The sequence below is a fragment of the Halichoeres trimaculatus genome, unplaced genomic scaffold, assembly GCF_033239565.1.
Source record: "Halichoeres trimaculatus isolate MK-OKI-2021-1 unplaced genomic scaffold, fHalTri1.1 fHalTri1_scaffold_1, whole genome shotgun sequence".
In the NCBI taxonomy this organism is placed as follows: Eukaryota; Metazoa; Chordata; class Actinopteri; order Labriformes; family Labridae; genus Halichoeres; species Halichoeres trimaculatus.
In genome coordinates, this window is record NW_027437179.1 from 36,373,501 (window position 1) to 36,395,195 (window position 21,695).

Here is a 21,695-nt window from a genome sequence, read left to right on the forward strand (position 1 = left end):
TGCGGGCTCAAGACGTAGTTTTCTGGTTCTTATATTATGAACCGGATCTCAGACTCAGCAGTCTGTTTTGCTCTTTTTGGTTTAAGGGGGTTTCTCATTTATAAACACGTTTAAGTCCTGGTCTGTCACAGTCTGGTAAGTGTCCACGAATAATGCAGTCATGAGCATCGAGTGACAGTTATGTGTTTAAATTGCTCTCTGGGAAGACGCCAGATTTCTCCACTAAAAACGTCTGTCCACCTAATATTTGTCCACTTGCTATTTAGCCATTTAACATCCGGGAAAGTGCTGATATTTAGTTTAAAAATGTGTTAGCTCCTGGTTGTTAGCTCCTCCATGTCAGTTTATAAACCATTATACTCCGCAGTACTTCTGCACCTAAATTGGGCGCGAATCTGGTGTTGTTGATAAATGATCCCTGTCTCTCCCATGTTACACTTAGTTCCTTATTCTCAAAAAAGAAAAGACAGACTTAATGGCAGAGGGAACTATTAAAGTTCTATTTAAGTTTTCGTCCTGATGTCTGCCTTTCAGAAATTAAAAATAAAGAATTCAAAAAAAAAAAAAAAACAGCACAGGATCAGTTTTTGCTGTAAAGAAAGTATAAACACACAAGTAAACAGACTGACCCGAAGGGCGGGCACAATGCCGTCCTTGGCGATGGCCTGCAGGAGACGAGGAGCTCCCGTCAGACTCTGAAGCCCCGCCCCACAGGTGGAGAAGAAGGAGCCAATCACGATCACCCATGGTGACGGCCAAGCCAATGTACCGATCACCAAATTCCCGTGGACTCCTTCTCCAAACCTTCAGGGGAAAATGGAAAAGGCCACTTGTTGTTAAAAACACCTGTCACATTAGTGTCTCATTTTCATTTTGAAACTTGTCGGATTATGGAGGATGGTCTTACTTGTCTCTGAGGACGACGCCCTCAATGCAGGCGCCAAACAGAAACACACTGGACACGTCTGAACAGGTCTGGATCAGGAAAAACACTTCAAACACAACTGTTCTTCAAAAAGAAAGCAGAAATCTTACGTTCACCTGATGAATTTCCCTGCTGCCCAATCGACAGATCTTTATTACCAAACCCATGAACCTTCCCTTTCAGAGATACACTGAAAGATCTGATGAGCTAATCATCTGCACTCACTGAGAAAAGAGGTCCATTGATTTAGTTTAGGATAATATCTCAGAGATCAATGGTAGTGTAACTAATCCGTCCGCTTTATTAAGTTGCGATTGCATCGGCAGCTCGATGATGTGATTAGATGTCCTAATCAAATTTGTTTGGAGCACAAGCTGATTACTTAGAGATATGTGGGCGATGTTTCGAGATCGCTGCAGCCAGAGGCTTGCCATCACATCTGTCCTGAACAGTATGATGAAGCTCCAATCAGATACTTCAATGCTGGAAATGATCAAATTTAAAGATGCGATGAGGAGGATCAGTTTCAATTGGACTGCCTCGCCACCTTCTGGCCAGGAGTCTCACTCACACTGTCATAAAGATGTGACTTTTGGCCAGGCGTGTGTTTGTTTTGGAACACATTTTCTTTGTTCAAGTCCACTTTTTTTCCTGATACTATGCAACGAGGTAAGGTATTTATTAGTGCAGTTATGTAGCATTGTTGTTTGAAGTGTGACAACAAGCAAACATTGTAAGTTTGGACTGTATGTCAATAGCAGGCTATATGTAGCGCTAATAGCAGCCTGGTGCTATGACGTATCCATAGGCTAACGTGTCAGTAGTGCAGCAGTGCAGTGGTTGAGGAGCCGTCCATAAAATGTCTTATTTCAAGTTATTTAAAGAAACAAGAGGAACAAGAGAAAGGTTACTTGTATTAAGACATTATTCTAGTTTTAAGCAAATTTCAAGCTATTTTTTCTTGTGTCATAGGCATTTTTTTTTACTTGTTACAAGGAAATCAGACGTCATTTTTGTCACTAAATGACTTGAAACAAGAAAATTTTCTGGACTGACCAGTTGAATGTGGGTTATATCAAGCATAACAAGATAATTTTTTACTTAAAATAAGACAAAAAGGACTTGATAAGATTTTATTTTTTTGCAGTGTACTCTCTGGTTAAGCTTTCTTCTGCTCTTCTGTCCTTTTTCTGTTTGACAGTTAGGCTCCTCTTTCCACCATCACTACAAAATTAATCACAGAAATTGCTTTCAAGCTCAGAAAGACATAGATCTCTCTTCTCACTTCAAATCTTCATCAGCTGGCGCAGTTTTGTCATAGAAACTCAGACATGCCGTAAACCAATCCAGTCTGATAATCTCATTTTTAAGTGTGGATTATGATCAGGTATATTTCTAGAAGGGAGACTTTTTCAAGATCACTTTCAAACTCCTCACAGCCCCTTTAAACAGACCACTTAAATTTGTCTTCCTCCTGATAATGTGAAAACTATGGTATTCTGAGTAAACTAGCATCTTTTATGCATGTTCAGTTATTTTTTTTAAAGCAGAAGACATTAGATGCTAAGACTGCGACAACTTCAAATTAAAACAAAGACGCTCATATCAAGGCTGTGGCACCAACTGACTCAGCAAAGATCTCTTTTCTATTCAAGGAAAAGTAGCTGACAACAAAGGCATTCTGTGTAACCTAATGCATTTATAATGTGTCCTTTTAAAGCCTTTCTTTTGCAGAAGTGCAAGGAGAGACGGAACAATATCTCTTCAAGACCTGTAAATATTGGATCAGTATTTTCTGATGTAGGATCTCTGAGCTTCAAACAAAACTTTAGGGAATATCCATTTGAGAAACTTTGAAATATTAAATATAAACAACATAGAATTCGGATTTCTGCAACATTAAAAGCTGATTATTCCAAACAAAATCTGCTTTTGTGTATCATTTCTGCAGTAGGTCTTGTTTTCCTGCAGGTGGCAGTATTGAGAGGATACAGACAGTGGAGGTGGTGGTGATGGCTGCGATGGTTCCAATGGGGATTGACTTCTGGGCATCACGCAGGTCTCCAGAGCGGTTGGAGCCAGCCATGATCCCTGAGCAGATAAACAGGAAGCAAAATTGAAAAAAACAAACAACAACAACAAGGTCAGAGAGATAATCACGCACACAAACAAACAAACACAGCAACACAAATTAATGCAGCACTCAGGGTCAGATGTGTTTGTTTTTCACATTTAGAGCTCTTAATCCCCAAAATGCATTTTAGAGTGAGGAGAAATAAAGAAACAATACCTGTCACAGATGGGAAGTAGATGCCGACCAGCAGGGTGAAGAAGCTGGTGATGTCAGCCAGCACGTAGCGGTTTGCGTTGGTCAGAGGTTCATCAGGCTCCACCACTGACTCCATGTAGGACCTGGCGATCAGATCCCCCTTCTCATAGTAGTTCCCGAAGAGATTCTCTGTGTGAGTCAGACAAAAAAGATAACTGTGACACTTGGGTCTTGGACGTGGATCGAATGGTGTGCTGATGTTTTGTCCCACTACAAAAACCCACCATTGACTTTTAAATAAAATGAAACTACAACAATCCTGCCACCAACCTGTGAGGATTCCACTGGTGACCCCAGGGATACCCTGGATCTGAGACACATTGTTGGTAGCGAAGTACTTGTCGCAGGTAGCGTTGAGGAAAGGTGAGTCACAGAACATGCGCCACAGCTGCGTGGTGACTGTCCCGTTAGCTGTCTCAATGGTTTTGGCACACACATCGAAAGTCTTCCACACCAGAGTGCGGTTCCCTAAGACACAGACACTGGAGAAGAGCAGAGACACAAAAAACACCCATCAGAGCTTTGTTTTCGTGTCTGGCGTGTGTTCGGTTGAAGTCATTTAGAGACAATTCAGCACATTAAGTCACAAAAAGCCACAGTCTGCCTGCAAATTGATTTGATTCTATTCAATTAGATCCATTTTGCCAGTAATAGAACAAAAGCTTTGCAAATGTGAAAAGTGAAAATAAACTAATTCAGGAAGCATAAAATCAACACTTTGGGTCTTAAATGTAATATTTCCATTTCAAACTTCTGCCTCAAACAGTAATGTCTCATCAGGGAGCTTTAATTTGTGTTGTTTTACAAGTGGAAACATGTCGACAAATCCAGACTATGAATGTGTTTAAGTGGATTCAAACAAAGAAGTCTGGGTTAGAAGAAGCGGAGATCTTAACAAAACAATTCAGTGATAATCTGTTTCTTACAGCACACAGCTAAAGTGCAGATAACCAAACAAGCTCAGTTATCTTATCTCCCTGTTTTATCATATATCAATTTTACAGCCCAGGTTTTAACACGTCTTGGTGTTTCTGTGTTATGATTTTATGACTTTTATTTTGTTTTATAAACTCTAATGTCAGGGTTCTTTTTTGTGAATTATTGCAGCTGTTTCTGAAGGAACCTAAATTGAAACACTTTGACCTTCAGTACATCAGATTTTTCATTTACTTTGGGGTATAAGCAACTTGTTATAATTAAAGGCGATGTAAGGACTATCAGTTATCAGTGGTGTCCTGGATACACTCCATTTCTCATGAGCACCATCACCCACTGTCCCTGGGATGTAGTCCTGCGTTTGTTTTTGGGAGCATATCTTCTTTTAAGGACTTCCTTTATTTGTTCAAGACAACTTTTCCCAGGATGCAAAGCAACGAGTCAGTGTTTTTATATGTAGTTACTCAGAGCTCTTGTTTGAAAGTTAACAACAATCAAACTTTGTAAGGTCAGTTTGTAGTTTAGTGCCCAGAAGGTGAGCTGGCTATTTGTTTAGTGTTCCTCACAGCCTGGTGCTCTGAGACCATAGACTGTAAAATTAATGGGCTTAGTCTCCTCGATGTTATCCATCTGTTTCTGAAACAGATTTTTGAAGCATAACGGCTATCGCGGCTAAATTGGAGGTGACAGGGGCTTCAAGCTCAGCTATAGGGTGCCCATTAGTCATGTGAGCCGAGCTGTGCCTCTGATTGGGCAAGCTCTGGATCTCAGTATCCTCTAAACTGCCTTGTTAGCAAAAAATCACCCCTCTACAGTGTGTTCCAATAGTGAAATAAGTGACTCAGACAGGAGACTTTTTTTTTTAAACAGGCTGTAAAAAGGTTTATTTCTGCTGTGAAAACTGCTTTTTTTGGCTTGGTGTGTATGTGACTTCTGGTACTTCCGGAGGCAGCCTCAAGTGGACACTCGAGAAACAGCAGGTTTTAGCACTTCTACATTGTCTTATATTTCTACACTGGAGGTTGCCGCTTGTCTGTAAATCCTGGTTCTGTCCTACAAGTGCTCATCTACCAACTCCAACCTCACCAAGCTGAGCTAACGTAACCTCACGCTTCATTTTATTGATAGACTCTCAAGTTTGAACAGACCACTGCAGAATAACTGCTGCATGTGGGTTGGAATGAACATTAGCAAAAACAGTTTAACCCGTGTTTTAGCCCGTGCTCTATTACTCTCCTACTTAGCTTTTTTCTGCTCTGACTTCCTTTCCTTTCTTTCTTTCTTTCTTTCTTTCTTTCTTTCTTTCTTTCTTTCTTTCTTTCAGATATTGAAAAAACACATTTGGAGATAACTGATTTGGTGCTGATAATCTCATTTTGAATCATGGATCATGAACACACACATAATCAAAATGAGACAATTAAAAGATCACTTAAAAAGTCCGCACTGAGCCTTTGATGTTACTATAGGTGTATAAGAATTTGGACCTCTGAATTGCTAAAGTATTGCCTCACTAGTTAAACTAGAAAATCATTAAAAATTTTAAATGATTTTAGCAGTTCAGTAGTTTTCAGCAGATTAATGCTGCCTCATACACAGAGGCTGTAGCCCCTGCAGCCGTTGCTGGTTCACCCTCCAGTCTATCTGCATGTCACCCCTTGCTCTCTGCTCCCCACATTTCCTGTCTCTCTTCATCTGTTCCTTCCAGAACAGTGTATTATACAATTTTGCTCCTGCGTCAGGTGAGTACAACCTGTGCCCCCCTGGGTCTGAGTTCGTGTCACTGCTTACGGGAAATCTGGAGGGTCGAAGGCAGTTTTGATGACGCCGGCGTACACGGCCAGGATGGAGAGGATGACGCAGGCCAGGAAGACCAAAGCCAGCTTGTTGACGTACTTGACGCCCACAAACACCACCGTGGCCATGGAGGTCAACAGGATGGTTCCGTACACACGCATGTTGTTCAGCAGGGCGGCCTCTGCTTCGGCGCCCTCCAGGCCCTCCAGGGGGAAGATGGCTGCTTTTGGCACTATGTAAATCTAAAGAAGAAGAAGAAGAAGAAGAAGGAGAGGGGTTATGTTAGTGTTTTATTTTAATATCCAGGGAAAACACCTGTATTTCATTTCTCAGAAAGGATCCATACAATCTGGTTGCAGCTCAGGGGTACTGTGGTGTCAGTTGTTAAGGGAGCATTACTCATCCTCTTCCTCTCTTCATATTTCCCCAGCCTGTCGGGGGATTCAAACCGGCAGATTGCAGGTCACAAACCTGCTCCTACAGCTCATTGTTTACTGCTGGATTTAATAAATTTCACCATGTGTGAGAAAAAAAAGAAGGAATATAATAAAAAAGGAGGTGAGAAAGGCGTGAGGCGAGTGAGGAGGACAACTCTGTGGAGTGTGAAGTCATGTGATGCTCACATTAACAGTCCTCTGCTGGAGCTTAAAGCCGCACACGTAACACTGCTCTGCTATTTAATTCAGCTTAATTAAAGAACTCAAGCATGGTATTAATATTCAAAATGAAGTGCCATTATTACACTTTTACTACGGGTCAGTCTAAGAATACTCCCATCATATATAGAAGACGGTAAACCCCTCATTAGCCTGTCAGTATCTGTCATCAGCTTCAGATGAATCATGGCAGAGTGCTTACATAAGCACGGGAATTTCTCTTTTTTCACGTTATCATTAGGTTTCCAGTTAAATTAGCATAAAGAGGAACTAAAACCGAGGAGAACAAGCGAGGAGTCATGGCTCATTTGGGTCATCTGGCTGCAGAAAGTGATCCGATGCTAAGAACAGCATATCACCAGGCAAACAAATCTCCTGCTTCGCTGTGAACCGTTCATGCTGCCGAAAATAGCAGCATCAGTTTGTGTTCTTGGCTGTGTGGAAGGATGAAACATATTCAAATCAGCCTTTTTTTTTTCCACATCCTCTCCTTACACAATTCTGCAGGGATTGTTATTTTACAATGGAAACTAAGCCAGCTTTGACCCAGAAGACAGAATTAACCTCCAGGCATGATCAAACTCTGCATTTCCATTAGAGGCATTCAGCGGCTGAATAACTGCAGAACAATAATAATAAGAAAATCTCTCTCTGCTTCGTTGATAACACTGGACCGGAGTGATGAGAGCTGTTTCAAGGAATGATCTCGTTCCTCCGCCAGTGTCTTGATAGCTCGCTAATGCAGTATTTGCATAATTACCAAATAGTCCGTGCAGCATGGAGGACTGCAGTGGAAGAAATTGTGGAATAAAAGAGAGGAGGAGGAGGAGGAAGAGGAGGAGGAAAGGGCTGAAGACAGAGATGAAAGATCCCTGCAGTTCATCAACCGATCAGAATTCACGCTGAAGAACAAACAGCTCGGGAAAAAATAGCTTCAAAGTGCAGTGAGGAGGAAAATAAACTCAAGCAGAAGATCTCAGGTGGAGCAGAAAGCTGAGGTGCTTTCTTTCATTCCTGCTGGATGGAGAGAACAGGGTTTTCAACGTGCTACAATAAATTCACTGGATTTAAGTGAGAATACATGGTGATCAAAGCAACCAAATTCTGCATTGTGTTAGTCATAAAGTGATTAAACTCTTGTCAAAAATGTCATTATCTTACATTTTTGACCATTGGCTCACACTTGGCTCTTCACAGCCGAGTGATAACATAGTCAGACGTACATGTTGAAGTGTCAGTAGTCAAAAGCTTTATTCACTTTTCAAAGAGAGCACTTGAGATCTGATTTATTCATCCCTCTCGTCTCCGGCTTCTGATCTAATGAGGTCGCCTGCCGTCTTCTGCAGCTTCACATCCCTCGTACGTGAGAGTCTGGGGTGTTCTTCTGCAGATCTGATTGGATCACAGCGATCCTATCAGACATGAAGAATCTCATTTAAGATCCCCACAGCAACAAATGATCACATTAGTTTTAATCTGGATTAGGGTTTATGACAAAAGACCCCAAAACCTCTAATCTCCAATGACCTCTGTCATTAGGGAAGGTCATATATTAAACACTATTGGTCACTTAACAGCTGAGCCTGGAAAATAGATGACATAGCTTCACTTCTTCACACTCTGGATACCTGTTTCTAACAGTACTGTTATCTTTAACTTAGATTTTTTGTTTGACAAAAGGAAAATTGATATTTAACAAAAAAAAAATTCAAATTCAAATCCTCCATTTCAGTCTTTGTTTATAAACTGGATTAGTAATAAGTTACCACTTTTCTCCAGCAGAGGGTGAAATGTCTCTCTTTGATTCACATGATGTACATTTAATGGGGAAATATGGCTCCTGATATAGTCTGTAGATGTTTTCATCATCATTAACTTTTTCACATGGTCTGGTGTTAAAAAAGCAAACTAAAAATCACAAAATTTGTAAATATTGAAGAAAAGCTATTTAAATCAAATTGGCACCCCAAAAATCAAATCGAATCAAATCGAATCAAATCGAATCAAATCGAATCAAATCGAATCGAGAGAATAGAATACCATACCAGCCCTAGTAATTATAGTTAATCAAAACTAACAAAACAACAAAAACGAGGGGTGAAAAAACATCTTTTTCACTGAAATAAGAAGAAAACAAAGCTTTTGGAATTAATGGCAACTAAACTAAACTGAATCATGAATTTAAAGAACTAACTAAAATAAAATAAAATTATGGAGAAAACTTAAGTTTTCGTCTTTGTTAATCTATCTCACACATACACTCAGTATTATTATGATGATTATTACTATTACATTTGTTTTATTTTTTTTTTACAATCTGTTCAGAGGCCACACAAAATAACAGACTGACACATTTTTTTAATCTCACCCCTGAAAACCACCCTGAATTATAAGAGACTAAAACTAATACAAACTTAAACTTAAACTAAAATACTTGCTTAAAAAGAAATAAATTGAAAAAAAGAAAGAAAATAAATAATTACCCATACTCAGTGTCTATCAAAATCAGAATGATGTTTATTCCTAATCTTGCTTTTAATTTGGCGAGACTTTTTAATACTGGCTTCCCTTCTTATCATTACTATACACACACTAATATTTGTATCCCTACATTTATCTTGTCTTATTCAACTTTCATTTCTTTCAGTTTTTTTAATATAAATATAAATTTCATTGCATGTTATTGCAGTGATTTTGATGGATTTTAAGTTATTTTTTATGTACTAATCTCAAATTATTTAGCTTTAACTGTTTTACTCCCATCTCTTCTTGTTGTCCCTCTGGCCACATGCTTTAGTGACTCCACAAAATAAGTCAACTTTGAGATAATCATTTATTAGATCAAAGGTTGCTTTGAAACCTGACTGTAAACATATGTAATGATGGTAAAGTGAAGGTTGCTTAAGATTTTCTAAAGATACAGACTCACTTCAGAACATCCTGTGTAAAATTAAAAAAATGTAAAGTTAACTTGTAAATTCTGTGTGGAAATAATGAACCAGACTTTTCTAAGTGAATCTTTTTTAAGTGAATAAAAGTCTTGTGGGTTGTTTTTTCTCTCCATGAAACAGGTCAAATGGTTTGTTGAATGAAGGCTGTTAGAGTGATTTAAGTAGAAGAAGTAAGAGTTACTGGAGCTAAAGTAAAGGATGTCATCTATCATCCTGAAGCAAAAATAGCAACAAGCACCATGACCATCTCATTTTCAAAAAATTTCTGTTCTTGTCATGACAAAGAGAGAAATGTGCTTTTTGGTGCTTGAACTGGTCGATAACACGTCTAAATGCTCCACAAGAAGCTAAAGCTAACATACCAGCTAGCTTAATTTACAAAAGACCTTAAGCATCTGTTCAAGTAACAACGCAACATGTGATACCTTTATGTTTGACGTGTTTCAGGACAAAGTCAGAGCTTTGTTTGTTATTTTGACCTGTTTACAGTCTTCTATGTGAGGTTAAACTAAATGGCCCCAATTAGCATCATGAACACAGGCGTGAGAACGATTTCATTATCTGGAAAAAGATTGTTCCATCAGCAATTTCAGACCAATTGTTGATCCCAGACACCACTTCCATCTTCTCTCCACATTATACTGATACTTCAGGCTAAAATCTCTCCACTCAGAGAAAAGAAAACAGTTAACATCAACACAATGCCAGAGTGAGCTGAAGTGGAAAAAGACAGGGTCGTTCAGCCTGAATATCATAATAGGCCTGCTCTCCTTTGAAAAACACATTTTAATATCAATTGTCCCTTTGCCTGGACGAAGAAAATGAAAAAGATCCTCGGTGGACGTCAGTGTTTGGTTTTCAAATGTTTCTGAGCTGCTGGTTCTGTTGGCTCTTTGCCTCCAGTCATTGCCAATACTGGCACCAGAGCAACAAAGAGCCAAATCTTTTATGTTTTACCAACATAATTTCATCTAAGGTGGAATTTAATTCATGAAAAACAACTCATCAAAAAGCACTCTGACCGGGTTGTACTGAGAGAAACGTAATGTCGAGTAGACTGCAAGAGAGACACATGTCACAGTTCCTCCTTTTCTCACATCAACATGAACCTACTCACCAGGCTGTCACTGATATTTGTGTCTAATTTTAAGGTCTGTGAAAACATGGCAGCTGTTTCGGGACATGTTGCCAACATTTTCAGCAATTATTGAGTCAGACTTGGAATAAATCTGGGTTGAGAAATAGGTCACGCACCTGCAGGAGAACGTACTGTTCGATATCAACAAGGGTTCGTTTTTAGATCTGTTAATGAGGTGAGTAATTTGCAGAACATGATTTGTGTCATGATCAACAGGGGGTAAAAATAATCTTGTTCTTTTCTCATGCAGCACAACAAGTGCTCGTACAAAAGAGACCGTGGCAAAAGTTGAAGCTCTGTTTTAGGTAAAGGTGAAGAAAGTGAAGACTTGCAACATTAAACTGAGAAGCAATCCCCAATCGGATATTTTTGTAGTTGTTTTGGTACAAAGCTAATCAAACCTTGAGTTATGGAATAAGAATTAGATTAGCCTATATACGCCAAGTATCTCAAAAATTCAAGGAATTTTACTCTTAAACCACACTCTCTTTGTACAATTATTTTAAATCAACACTAATTACAAAATAGAAAAAATAGAGCTTAAGTAGCAAGAAAATAATAATAATAATAATAATAATAATAATAATAATAATAATAATAATAATAATAATAATAATAATAATAATTATAATAATAATAATGATAATAATAATAATAATCATCATAAATAACTACAGAGAATAATAAAATATAAACACATCTAAGTTAATATAACATAAAAATAAAAAATAAAAATAGTACGTTAAATAAGAAGTCAAAGAACTGTGCAATTTGCACAAGTAAAATGAAACATGATTTTGCAAAGAGGAACAAAATATATTTTGTAGCATTAGCATTCAACTCTAATAACTCTTACTCTAAAATATTATCAGTTTACTTAAAAGAACCAGTGACTTTTCTGTAGTCTCTCCTTTTGCCCCACTCTAAACACCCTGATGCATGTTAAAGTTCGAAGCATCAAGTACTTTGATGCTTCAAAGCAACTTATTTTCCAGACATAACAAACCAACAAAAACGCACAAAAGCAGAATAACCGACTTCACTTTGTGCTCAAACTGTCAAAATGAGGCATAATTAACTCAACATGCCTGAAAAGAACTTTATCTTAATCTTCTAGATTTGACGAGATGTCATCTGTGCTTGTTTACATCCAGGTAGTAAAGTATTACAGTAGTATGGTAGTAGCCATCAACCGTGGATGCAAGCCCCTGGAACAGGTGAGCGCTCTACACCTTAGACAGGACATGCAACGCATTTCAGGTTTATGATAATAAATACAAGATTCATCTAACAGACAGATAGTTTGGTGCAGACTAGTGAGGGGACAATGTTTCAAAATGCAGCTGTTATTGTTTCACAGGCAGGGTCTTTGATCTTTATCTTTCAGTTTTAAATATTTCCATATTGTATCTTTTGTTGTTGTTTTCTGATGTTTTATTTCATTTTATCTGCTGGCGGTTTTTAGACATTTTTTATGTTAAGATTTTCTCTTGATTCTGTTAACTTAACATGCCTTAAAACAACTTGATCTCCATTTTATAGATGTGACGAGACGTCATCTGTGCTTGTTTACATCCAGGTAGTAGAGCATGGAACAGATAACTGCTCAACAACTTTCCATAATGTATTGTTTGTTGTTGTTTTCTGATGTTTTATTTTATTTTATCTGTTGGTAGTTTTTGGAAATTTTTTTGTTGTTAAAATTTTCTAGAGTCTGTTAATTTTGTGATTTTAATTTTGTCCTCCTCACGTCTTTATTTTTTATTTGTAAATCACTTAAATATACATAGAGATTATCATAATAATTAGTCATTAGTGATTTTGTCAATCCCTGTGACATGCTTCTCCTCTTGTTTCCTGTCACGCCTCAGCTATCCCATCCTGTGGAGTCAAAAGAGTTAAAAAAAAAGATATTAAAAGGAAAAACTCTTCTCACTCTGTTTGGATCAGTTGAACTTTGAGTGTCTCGCTCCTCGTACACTGCTCATCACTGTTCACTGTCACCCTGTTGTTCACAGACGTCATGTTCACTGCTGCTGTTTTTTTGTTTCCCGTGGTGTTATCTTTCTCTCTTGTTGTCGTATTTTTGTCAAAATATGTCACTTGCATTGTTTCCTTCACATTGCATCTGTTGCACATGTCATGTAATTTCATCAGTCTTCTCAAAGGACTCCATGTGTTATTGTCTCATCCGCTGAGGAAGACAACGCTCAATACTCAAGATGTATTCAGCTCATGTTCAACCCAGCTCATGCCTTTTTTGGAAAAGTGTGAAGAAGGAAGCACCTGAGATGACCACTGAGTGTTTCTGACACACACAGTCTGTGGATACTAATCCTTTACGACATAAACTTCCTTGATCCCTCCACTCTCCAAAGCTACAGCTCCTCACACTTTTACTGTGCCACAGAATCCCTGGGTCAGCACAACTGGTGAGCTCATACCTAATGTACTGTAAGAGTAAAAAATGACACCCTTACAGCAACAATGAAGTTGTCAGCGAAAAAAAAAAGAGAGAGGGAAGGAAGGGATGTTTCTCACCAGCAGGAGCTCGATGGCCCCCAGGATGTACATGGCTCCAGCAAAGGTAGTCCCCAGGTAGAAACAGATCCCCACGGCTCCCCCAAACTCTGGGCCGAGTGAGCGGGAGATCATGTAGTAGGAGCCTCCAGCTGTACAGAAACACAACTATGTTAATAAACACACACAGAAACATGTATATGTTTTACTGTGATGATTTTGTCTTGAGTTTGCTCTGGGGTTAAGTTTCCTTATGTTTCAGTCTTTTGGTGTTTCCATGTAAGTATTCTTCGGGATCCTTGTGTAGTGTTTCTGAGTTACCTGTGCTAATCTTAGCCATGTCCACACGTAGCCAGGTACATCGGGGAAACTGCATATATTTTAATGTAGTTTTATGTTTACGCCTGTCTTCCACACAAAACCACCGTTTTATGTCATTTTTTTTTGTAAAACTCTGGTTTCATGGTTTTGTGTAGATGTTGGTAAACTGAGTTTTTCAGTTCTGAAACGTCACAGCTGAATGACAGAGGCTTATTCTGATTGGATAGCACGGGTTTCACATCTGGAAAACACAGCTAAATATGGGTTTGAAATACTTCCAGCCGCACTTATCGGCGGATTTGCCTGTTGCATGTGGACACAAGTATTTTATTTCTTTTTTTTATTATTATTATTTTTGGGGGCTTTTCATGCCTTTAATGGGCTGCATGGTGGCGCAACAGTTAGTGCTGCAGCCTCACAGCAAGAAGGTCACCGATTCGAATCCCAGCTTGGCCGGTGGGCCTTTCTACATGCGTCGGTTCTCTGCGGATACTCCGGCTTCCTGCCACAGTCCAAAAACATTGTCAGGTTAATTGGTCACTCTAAATTGTCCATGACTGGCGACCAGTCCAGGGTGTACCCCGCCTCTCGCCCAATGACAGCTGGGATAGGCTCCAGCTACCTACGACCCTGAACAGGATACGTGGTTAAGAAAATGAAAAAAATGAATGCCTTTAATTGGAGAGGATAGGACAGTAGAAAGTGGGGAATGACATGCGGGAAACAGGCTGCAGGCCACACTTGAACCTGGGCAACCTGCTCAAGAGCGAGCCTCATGGGGCACAACCTAGACCCCTTGGCCATCCTCGCCCCTGGACACAAGTATTTTTTAAGGCCATGTCCACACGTAGACGTATTTTCAGAAACGAGTACCCCCCCACGTTTGTTGTTTAAAATACTTTTGTCCACAAGCAGCAGGTAAATCCAGCGGTAAGCCAATAAGCGCAGCTCGAGGCATGTCAAACCCATATGGGAGTGTTTTCCAGCCATAAAACATGTGCCAGCCAATCAGAATCCTCCCCCGTTGTTCAGCTGTGACATTTGGAGCCGAAAACTGGGCGTCCACACTAAACCGTGAAACCAGAGTTTCCCCAAATCTCCACTTTGGCTGGAGTTTTCAGAAAACATCATTTTTAGTGACGTAAAGCTGTGGTTTCATGTGGACAACAGGCATAAATGTGTAAAAATATATGTGGTTTCCCAAATACCCGGCTACGTGTGGACAATGGCCTCTGTTTCTCCATTTCTTTTGTCAGTTCAATGGATTGTTTGCTCTGGTGCTGTGTCTTTGCCTGTGTGTTCCCTGCTCTCTTCATGATTTTTCTACAGTTTTGGTTTTAGTTTGTAAGAGTTTTTGGGGTTTTGAGTTTTAGGCTATGTCCACACGTAGCCAGGTATCTGGGAAACCGCACTTATTCTTATATGTTGTTGTCCACAAGAAACCGAAGTTTCACGTCACTAAAACACTTTTTTTTACTGAAAACTCTGGACAAAGTGAAGATTTTGGAAAACTCTGGCTTCAAGGTTTCGTGTAGATGCCAGAGAACAAAGTTTTCAGTTTTCAAATGCCACAGCTGGATGGCGGGGGTTCATCTTGATTGGATGGCACGGGTTTCCAGTATGGAAAAACTGCCAAATATGGGTTGCTGCGTGTGGACGAAAGTATTTTTTGAAAAAGAATGAGGGGTGATATTGGTTTTTGAAAATACCCAGCAACATGCGTTTAAGGCCTTAGTTTAAATAAGTATCTTTTGTTTATCTGCATTTGGGTCCTTCACCTCCTTTTGTTTATTGTACCTCAAAATTATGACAGTAAACCAACACAGAGTTACAGTTAGATTAACACAGGTAACTCAGAAACACTAGACAAGAATCACAAAGAATAATTACAAAGAATAATAATGAAAATGTCAGCTACTTTATTCTTGGTTTCATATTTTTAAAAGCAATCCCAAGAGATCTCAACTTTTAACAGAGGAAAGCGAGAAAAGAAAAGCAAAAAGACAGAAAAGAAGCAAAGAAACTAAATAAATCTGCTTTTACAGATTTGGTTTTGCTGTTTTCACCACATATTATCTTCATTATGTTTGCCACATTGTTTGTATTTCCAGACTGTGTTCAAATAATGAAGTGAATATAAATAAATAGACTTTAATCAGCACTTTGCAGCGGCATAAAGCTGCTGACTGTTACAACAGAGACAGTCATAATTGGCGATCACTTCCACACTTCTCCACAAGCCTGTAATTTCTCCTGACCCCTGCTGTACTCACACCAACTGCTCAGACGCAGGCCATCATTACTGTGTGAACTCATGTTATATAATACAGCTATACTGAAGAAATGTGTCTGCACACATGCGTTTTGGCTGATGCTTGATTCTGTGTAAATAACCTTGTGCGACGACAAAGTTAAAGTGCAAAAAGCTTCCAGACTCCAGCTTTAGATGGTTCTGGGGATTTCAAGCTGTGATGGGAGTAATGTGCCAAAAGCAATCAGTGAAAAGAGAAAATTTAGAAGCGGACAGACTCAAACAGTGATGACTGCGTGGTGCCGGCGTCTGCTCACCCACCTGGCACTACTCCATTGGTAGCGATGGCGCTCATCGAGATGGCAGTCAGCATGGTCTGCAGAGACACAGGGGGGAAACAGAGGAGGGGGAAACACGAGTTAGTCATTTCTTGAAGAACTGCTCCTTCAAAACTAGTTCAACAAACATCTGCAGTTTTTAGCAGCTACAAGCTTTGACCAGACAGGAATGAAATGCAGATTAAAAACAGACGGTAGGGTGATCAGTTTTCATCTGTCACGTCACACTTCTTTTGGAGAGTTTTTGATCGCAGTTAGCTAAACAACGGGATGCTGTTTAAACATAGCAGGTTTAATGTTTATCAAGTAACTGACATGTTTTAAACCTGAACCTGCTTTGTACTACTCATGGAAGCAAACATAAAGTGCAGCTGAAGATGATATGAAGATCAGACAGATTGGATGGTTTTTAACAGAAGTGTAGCGCATGTTTTCTTTTATTTTGGAATAATGTAAGAGGAAAAGTACAAGGCTTTAAAAGATTTTACACAATACAATAAATCAGAGGCAATAAACTGGGAGTTAAGGTTTAAAAAGAAAAACAATAAACAAAAAAAAGCAAATGAGCAAGTAAAAAAGCCTTAACTAGGAAATAGTTAAAGGTAGATCCACCCACCATAGAAGAATGAATGGAAATTGAACATGGGATCTATATCATGGAAAAGAAGACAACTTCCCTTAGAAGACAACAAGATAAGTTTTATATAATCTGGCCTAAATGGACTAAGTATGTAAAACATGTAAGATCAGACTTTAACTGACTTAATTTGTGAAATGTTAAGATAAATCCTCTACACATTTGTTTTTATGTCTTTTTTGTTTGATCAAGAAATGGTGAGCTCCCCAGTTCTGTGGTTCATGTTAAAGTAAACAAACAACCTATAGAGAAAAAAAAAATCTGGGAAATTATTATGGGTTAAGACAATCGGACTTTCTGCCCTAGTCTTTCCTGGATTCCAAAAGATAGGAGGACAAAAAAATAGACAGAAACCTTTGAGAGATGCAAGGATGTCTGATGGATATTGAAAGCTATGTAAAATGAAGTGTGCTTTTCCTACTAAAACTACAATTTGAAAAAACAAACAAATAAAAAAACAAGGAATTTCTTGAGACAAATGAAAATTTTCAAACCAAAGACAAACACTAAACTGTGTCCATGGCTAAGGATGATTAAACGCAACATCCAGTGTGGGAAAATATGTGATAATATCTTCAAACTTTTAACCATGAATACACACACACACATGCTAACAATCAGCCACAAGCTTCCAGGTTTGGTGGCAGCCATAACTGTACAGGTAAACAGGCAGGTAAAACACACACTGCATGAATGGAGACCAGTTTACTGAGTGCTCTGTTTATTCTTATAATCCTAATAATATCCCACCAGCTTTCCTCTTAGATCACCCATCCTCTATAATTAACCTTTCAAGTTTTCCTTTGGTATCAAATCACAACTTAACAGAAACACAATGTGTTTGACATCACATGTCCAGAAATGTGACAATCACACGTTCACATCTCCACACTCGATCATCAAGCCTTCAGCTCAGAACATCTTCTGCTTGGGAAAAGTAGCCTCCACTTTTTTTTTTTTTAAACTCAGAAAGCAACTTTGAAAAGTTGAAGCTCCACATTTTCATTCCCTCCAAGTGATGTCCATCATAACAGCACCAGGCCCAAGGTACATCAAATCAAAACAAGCTGTGACGGAGATTACGTGAGGACGACATCAATTTACAGCCGTGCTGGGTGCTGCAGCTGACTGGTTGTTGATTAGATAAATAATAATGCCAGCGGGCCTGTCAGCAGCTGTCAGAGCACATCCAGAAAGCCAATGACAACTGTGATGTAACGGCGGTATGGAGTGGGAGAAAAACACCGGGAGAAATGTGAGGGCATGCTAGAGTGGAGATCAGTGTTCGCCTGCAACACAAACATGCAGCCCTCACTGCCCTGCAGAGGGGGAAGCAGCCAGTGGAAGATTTGGCCAGTAAAAATTAAAAACAAAAAAGTAGAGTGAGAATCAGGGAGGAAATGTGTATGATAGTACAAAGACAGCATTATGATTTCATCCTTTTTTCAAAGGCTATTGTTTTATCTCAGAGTGTCTTTGTATATTTTGGGTGATCTTAAGAGAGCAGCAGAAAAAAAGGCATAACAGGCTGGTTAAAATGTGGACTCATCTTCTGAAGCAGCTTTTACTTTCTCTAACGACATAACCTCAACACTTAAATGATATAATTGGTCAATTTTCTTGTACAATCACTTTATTTTTGTTCCATCAACTGCTTTTATCTTTAAAATATGACTCATGAAAATCATGTTGTAGAAGAATTAAAGCAAATGTGCCAAAAAATTCACTCTTAAAAGATAAAAAACAGATGTAAGAATCTACTATGGGGTTGGTCTTTCATAGGGTTATACTGTTCTGTGTAAGAAAATTTGGTTTAAAAAAATTAAACAAGATATTAGCTGTTTGATTTTGTTTGATCAAAAACTCAAATATAAAAATCTATAAGAAAAAAATCACATTACAATTGATTGCTAGTTTCAGTCTCATCTCAAAATTTAAAGTCGGATTGGGGGTTGGGGTGAATTTGATCAAAGCTTAAACATCTGGGTTTGTAAAACTATGGCTGAAGGAGATTGTGACATACCCTGTCCTGGAAAGACTTACATATATTGTTGGAGGGAAAAGAAAGCAGTTTGTTGAAGAATGGAAATTTTTGAAAGAGGAGAAAGTTGTAATAACTTGAGGTCTTTAAATAGTCATTGCTGCTGCTTTTGCACACAGCAAAGAACTGAAATCTTATCAAGTGTTTTTGTCTTATCTTAGCAAAAAAATGTCTTTTTAGACTTAATATGAGCCACATTCACCTGGCCTGTCCAGACAAAGACAAAAATGAGGTCTGAATTGCTTGTAACAAGTTAAAAAAATCTGCCAATGGAGCACAAAAAAAGTTGCTAGTATTAAGACATTATTCTAGTTTTTTGCAAATTTTCTATCACATTGTTCCCATTCAATTTAGATATTTTTTTTTACTTGTTACAAGCAATTCAGACCTCCTTTTTGTCTTTAAGTAACTTAAAACAAGACATGTTTTCTAAACTGATTAGTCAAAACTGGTGCATATGGAGTATAAATAGACAGTTTAACTTGAAATAAGACAAAACACTTGATAAGATTTCATTTTTTTGCAGTGCAGTAATGTTTTTGTTTTAATTTACTTATGTTTATTTACTGATATTTTGAGTTTATTATTAATGTTGTAGTTGATGTTTTTTATGTCATTTTCTCCCCCATATGTTTTATTATTTTATCAGTATTATTATTATTTTGTTATATAGTACAATAAAAAATATTGCTATTGCTAGGGTCTGTGTTATTTGTATGTTTTTTATTATCATATTTGAATTTTAAAAAATAAAATGTTTTAAAAAAATCAAATTTGTATTAATGCTGCAGTTTCTTGTTACAATCTTAACCAATTTTTTCTTTACTTTAAATATATATTCAAGCTATTAATCCTACTTTAAGAAACCATGACATTTTAAAGTATATTTTTCGTTAATCTGGTAGATTAGTTAATAATCTGGCAGTTCAGAGATCTCATCATGAGGCCTCCCAGTCGACTTTCTTTGGGGGTTTTTCTGGCTCATCCAGCTGGTAAGAGACCCCCGGGTAGACTCAGAGCACTCTGGAGAGAGGTTAGATCTCATCTGTTTTGGGAGCGCATCTGGATTCCAAAAAAAGGAGCTGGAAAATGTTGCAGGCAAAGGAAATGTCTGGACTATCGTGCTTTGACTACTGCTCACTGTTTGGGCAGCAGAAAAAAACATGGATTGATGAATGTGATTGATGTTATGCCCCACTAAAGAGAGGGACTGTTTGTATCATTTGAAGCTTATCCATTGGCGCATCTTATGATTAAATCAAAACACAAAAATAAATTATATTTTCGTCACGGTATCTCAGAGCACAACAAATAACAACAAATACAACAGGGGAGAGAGTGAAATCTGATGAGTCCCAGTCGCTTCTGTCCGACTATCATCACGCCTGACTCTGTGAAGACTGTAATGTGGTTACTGTCACCTGAGGGCCGGTGAACTGACGATGAGTGCTGAAGAATGAGTGGGACTCAGCTCCTCGCTGTAATCTGGTCATAATGAGGCCACAAGCTCTTCTCCCACCACAGCAGATAAGACAGTAATTGTTTAAGTGTTTTATCTGATGTGGGCCGCAGCTACACTGAGGTACTCCGCCGCATACAGAGTCACTGAGTCTCAGCGCATGAGTACAGGACGGGAGGACAGAGATTCACATGATGTAGACTCACTACTACATGGTGGGGCCGGCGAAGCTCACATGTAAATGGTAGTATGCTAAAATTGGTTCATCATCCAATCCCAAAAAGAAACTTATAGGTTTGAAAAACATTAAACGTTACTCAGGCATCCAATAATGATCATATAACAGGGACTAAGGCAAGTTTAAGAGTGGTTTCTTTAAGCTTTTCTAAACTAACAGCTTTAAGGAAATGAGTAAAGGCCTGTGTCTGTGTAGCATCTGTCAAGTTTTCAGCCCTCATCAGCCTAAATACTAATTTTTGTTGCAGCATCTGCACCAATCTCAGTTGACAATAGTCCAACTTCTGGCAAATCAGCACCCATCTCAATGTCACTGCTCAATCAGAGACAAGAATGAAGCAGAGCAGCTGGTATCAACCACTTAAAGGTTTTTCAAACTGTATTTCCAGATCCAGAGGTGCTAGTAGCTTTTTCTTGGATACTACATAAATTATAAATATGATGTAAGATAATATGTGAAGAATAATAGTTATAATTAAAAATTTAAAAAATGTGTTTTCTCTTCTTTCCCGTAAGCATTAAGATATGACTCAGGTAATTGTGCTTTTAGGCTAATGATATAGAAGCTGAATTAAAAATCAGTGCTGCGAGAAACAGGTGTGAGCTGTGTGACTGGTAACAGTAAGAGCAGGCGTGAAGTTTTCTGAAATTATTATTATACTATTATTATATACTTTATTTAACCAGATAAAAGCCTCATTGAGAATTGAATTCTCTTTTTCAAGAGGGACCTGGCATGGCAGCAGCAGACAGTTACAGAATACAAATAAATACATTCAGACACCAGCACATCGAACTAGAGAAGAGAAACTGAAACTTAAGTATCAACAGTGATCTCAATGTTGGCATCAGTACATCAATATTTTAGATTGATCAGCACACCACTGCTCATAACTTTATATATATTTTTATGAATGGGACGAAGAGCCGCACACCGAAAGGCAAAGAGCCACATGCGGCTCGCGAGCCACAGGTTGGCCACCCCTGCCTTAAACCATGTGTCCTTGCTCCAACATTAGGATGTTTGGCTAATTAGAAACCAGCTACAAAAGTGGGGCTAATTTAGGGTATCCCCTTTAAATGAAAATAAATAAATAAATGAATAAATATTAAAGAAATAAAAAAATAAAATAAAATAAAAAATAATTATATATATATA

The 21,695-nt window shown here is 38.4% G+C and overlaps 1 protein-coding gene across 3 annotated transcripts in view; it reads right to left on the reverse strand.

Annotated features, from left to right (window-relative positions):
* Nucleotides 1–21,695, reverse strand: part of slc12a5a (solute carrier family 12 member 5a) — a 261,991-nt gene that overhangs the window by 19,333 nt on the left and 220,963 nt on the right. For all 3 annotated transcript variants that reach the window (XM_074668575.1, XM_074668583.1, XM_074668592.1), the window contains exons 5-12: nt 16,146–16,200; nt 13,274–13,404; nt 5,982–6,229; nt 3,525–3,736; nt 3,216–3,383; nt 2,918–3,016; nt 908–965; nt 630–804 (exon numbers count right to left, since the gene is read on the reverse strand). In XM_074668575.1, the coding sequence (XP_074524676.1) occupies nt 630–804; nt 908–965; nt 2,918–3,016; nt 3,216–3,383; nt 3,525–3,736; nt 5,982–6,229; nt 13,274–13,404; nt 16,146–16,200 (1,146 nt within the window). The remainder of the gene's footprint in view (nt 1–629; nt 805–907; nt 966–2,917; nt 3,017–3,215; nt 3,384–3,524; nt 3,737–5,981; nt 6,230–13,273; nt 13,405–16,145; nt 16,201–21,695) is intronic.